This window comes from Priapulus caudatus, unplaced genomic scaffold (genome assembly GCF_000485595.1).
Source record: "Priapulus caudatus unplaced genomic scaffold, Priapulus_caudatus-5.0.1 Scaffold34964, whole genome shotgun sequence".
NCBI lineage: Eukaryota > Metazoa > Priapulida > Priapulimorpha > Priapulimorphida > Priapulidae > Priapulus > Priapulus caudatus.
In genome coordinates, this window is record NW_014612024.1 from 1 (window position 1) to 337 (window position 337).

A 337-nucleotide genomic window follows, 5' to 3' on the forward strand; every position below is an offset into this window, starting at 1 on the left:
ATTATGCCGACGATGTTATCGAAGCTTTCGTTGATCGTGCCGCAGAAAACGGCATGGATGTTTTCCGCATTTTCGATGCCATGAACGATATGCGCAATCTCGATACCGCGATCAAGGCAGTTGTCAACACCGGTAAGCATGCACAAGGCGCACTGTCTTATACCTTAAGCCCGGTTCACAACAATGACACCTGGGTCGATATGGCAAAGCGCCTGCAAGATGCTGGCTGTCATTCTATCTGCATAAAAGACATGGCCGGGTTACTAAAACCTTATGATGCCGAAGAACTGGTGAGCCGCATTAAAGCAGACTGCAACATCCCGCTGACGATGCATTG

The 337-nt window shown here is 49.0% G+C and overlaps 1 protein-coding gene across 1 annotated transcript; it reads left to right on the plus strand.

Moving 5' to 3' along the window:
• Positions 1–5: 5 nt before the first annotated feature.
• Positions 6–290, plus strand: LOC106820614 (oxaloacetate decarboxylase alpha chain-like; the record flags this gene model as incomplete). The annotated part of the gene is made up of 1 exon (XM_014825120.1): positions 6–290. A coding segment is annotated over one exon (285 nt), but the record flags the coding sequence as incomplete, so codon positions are not given.
• Positions 291–337: the final 47 nt, after the last annotated feature.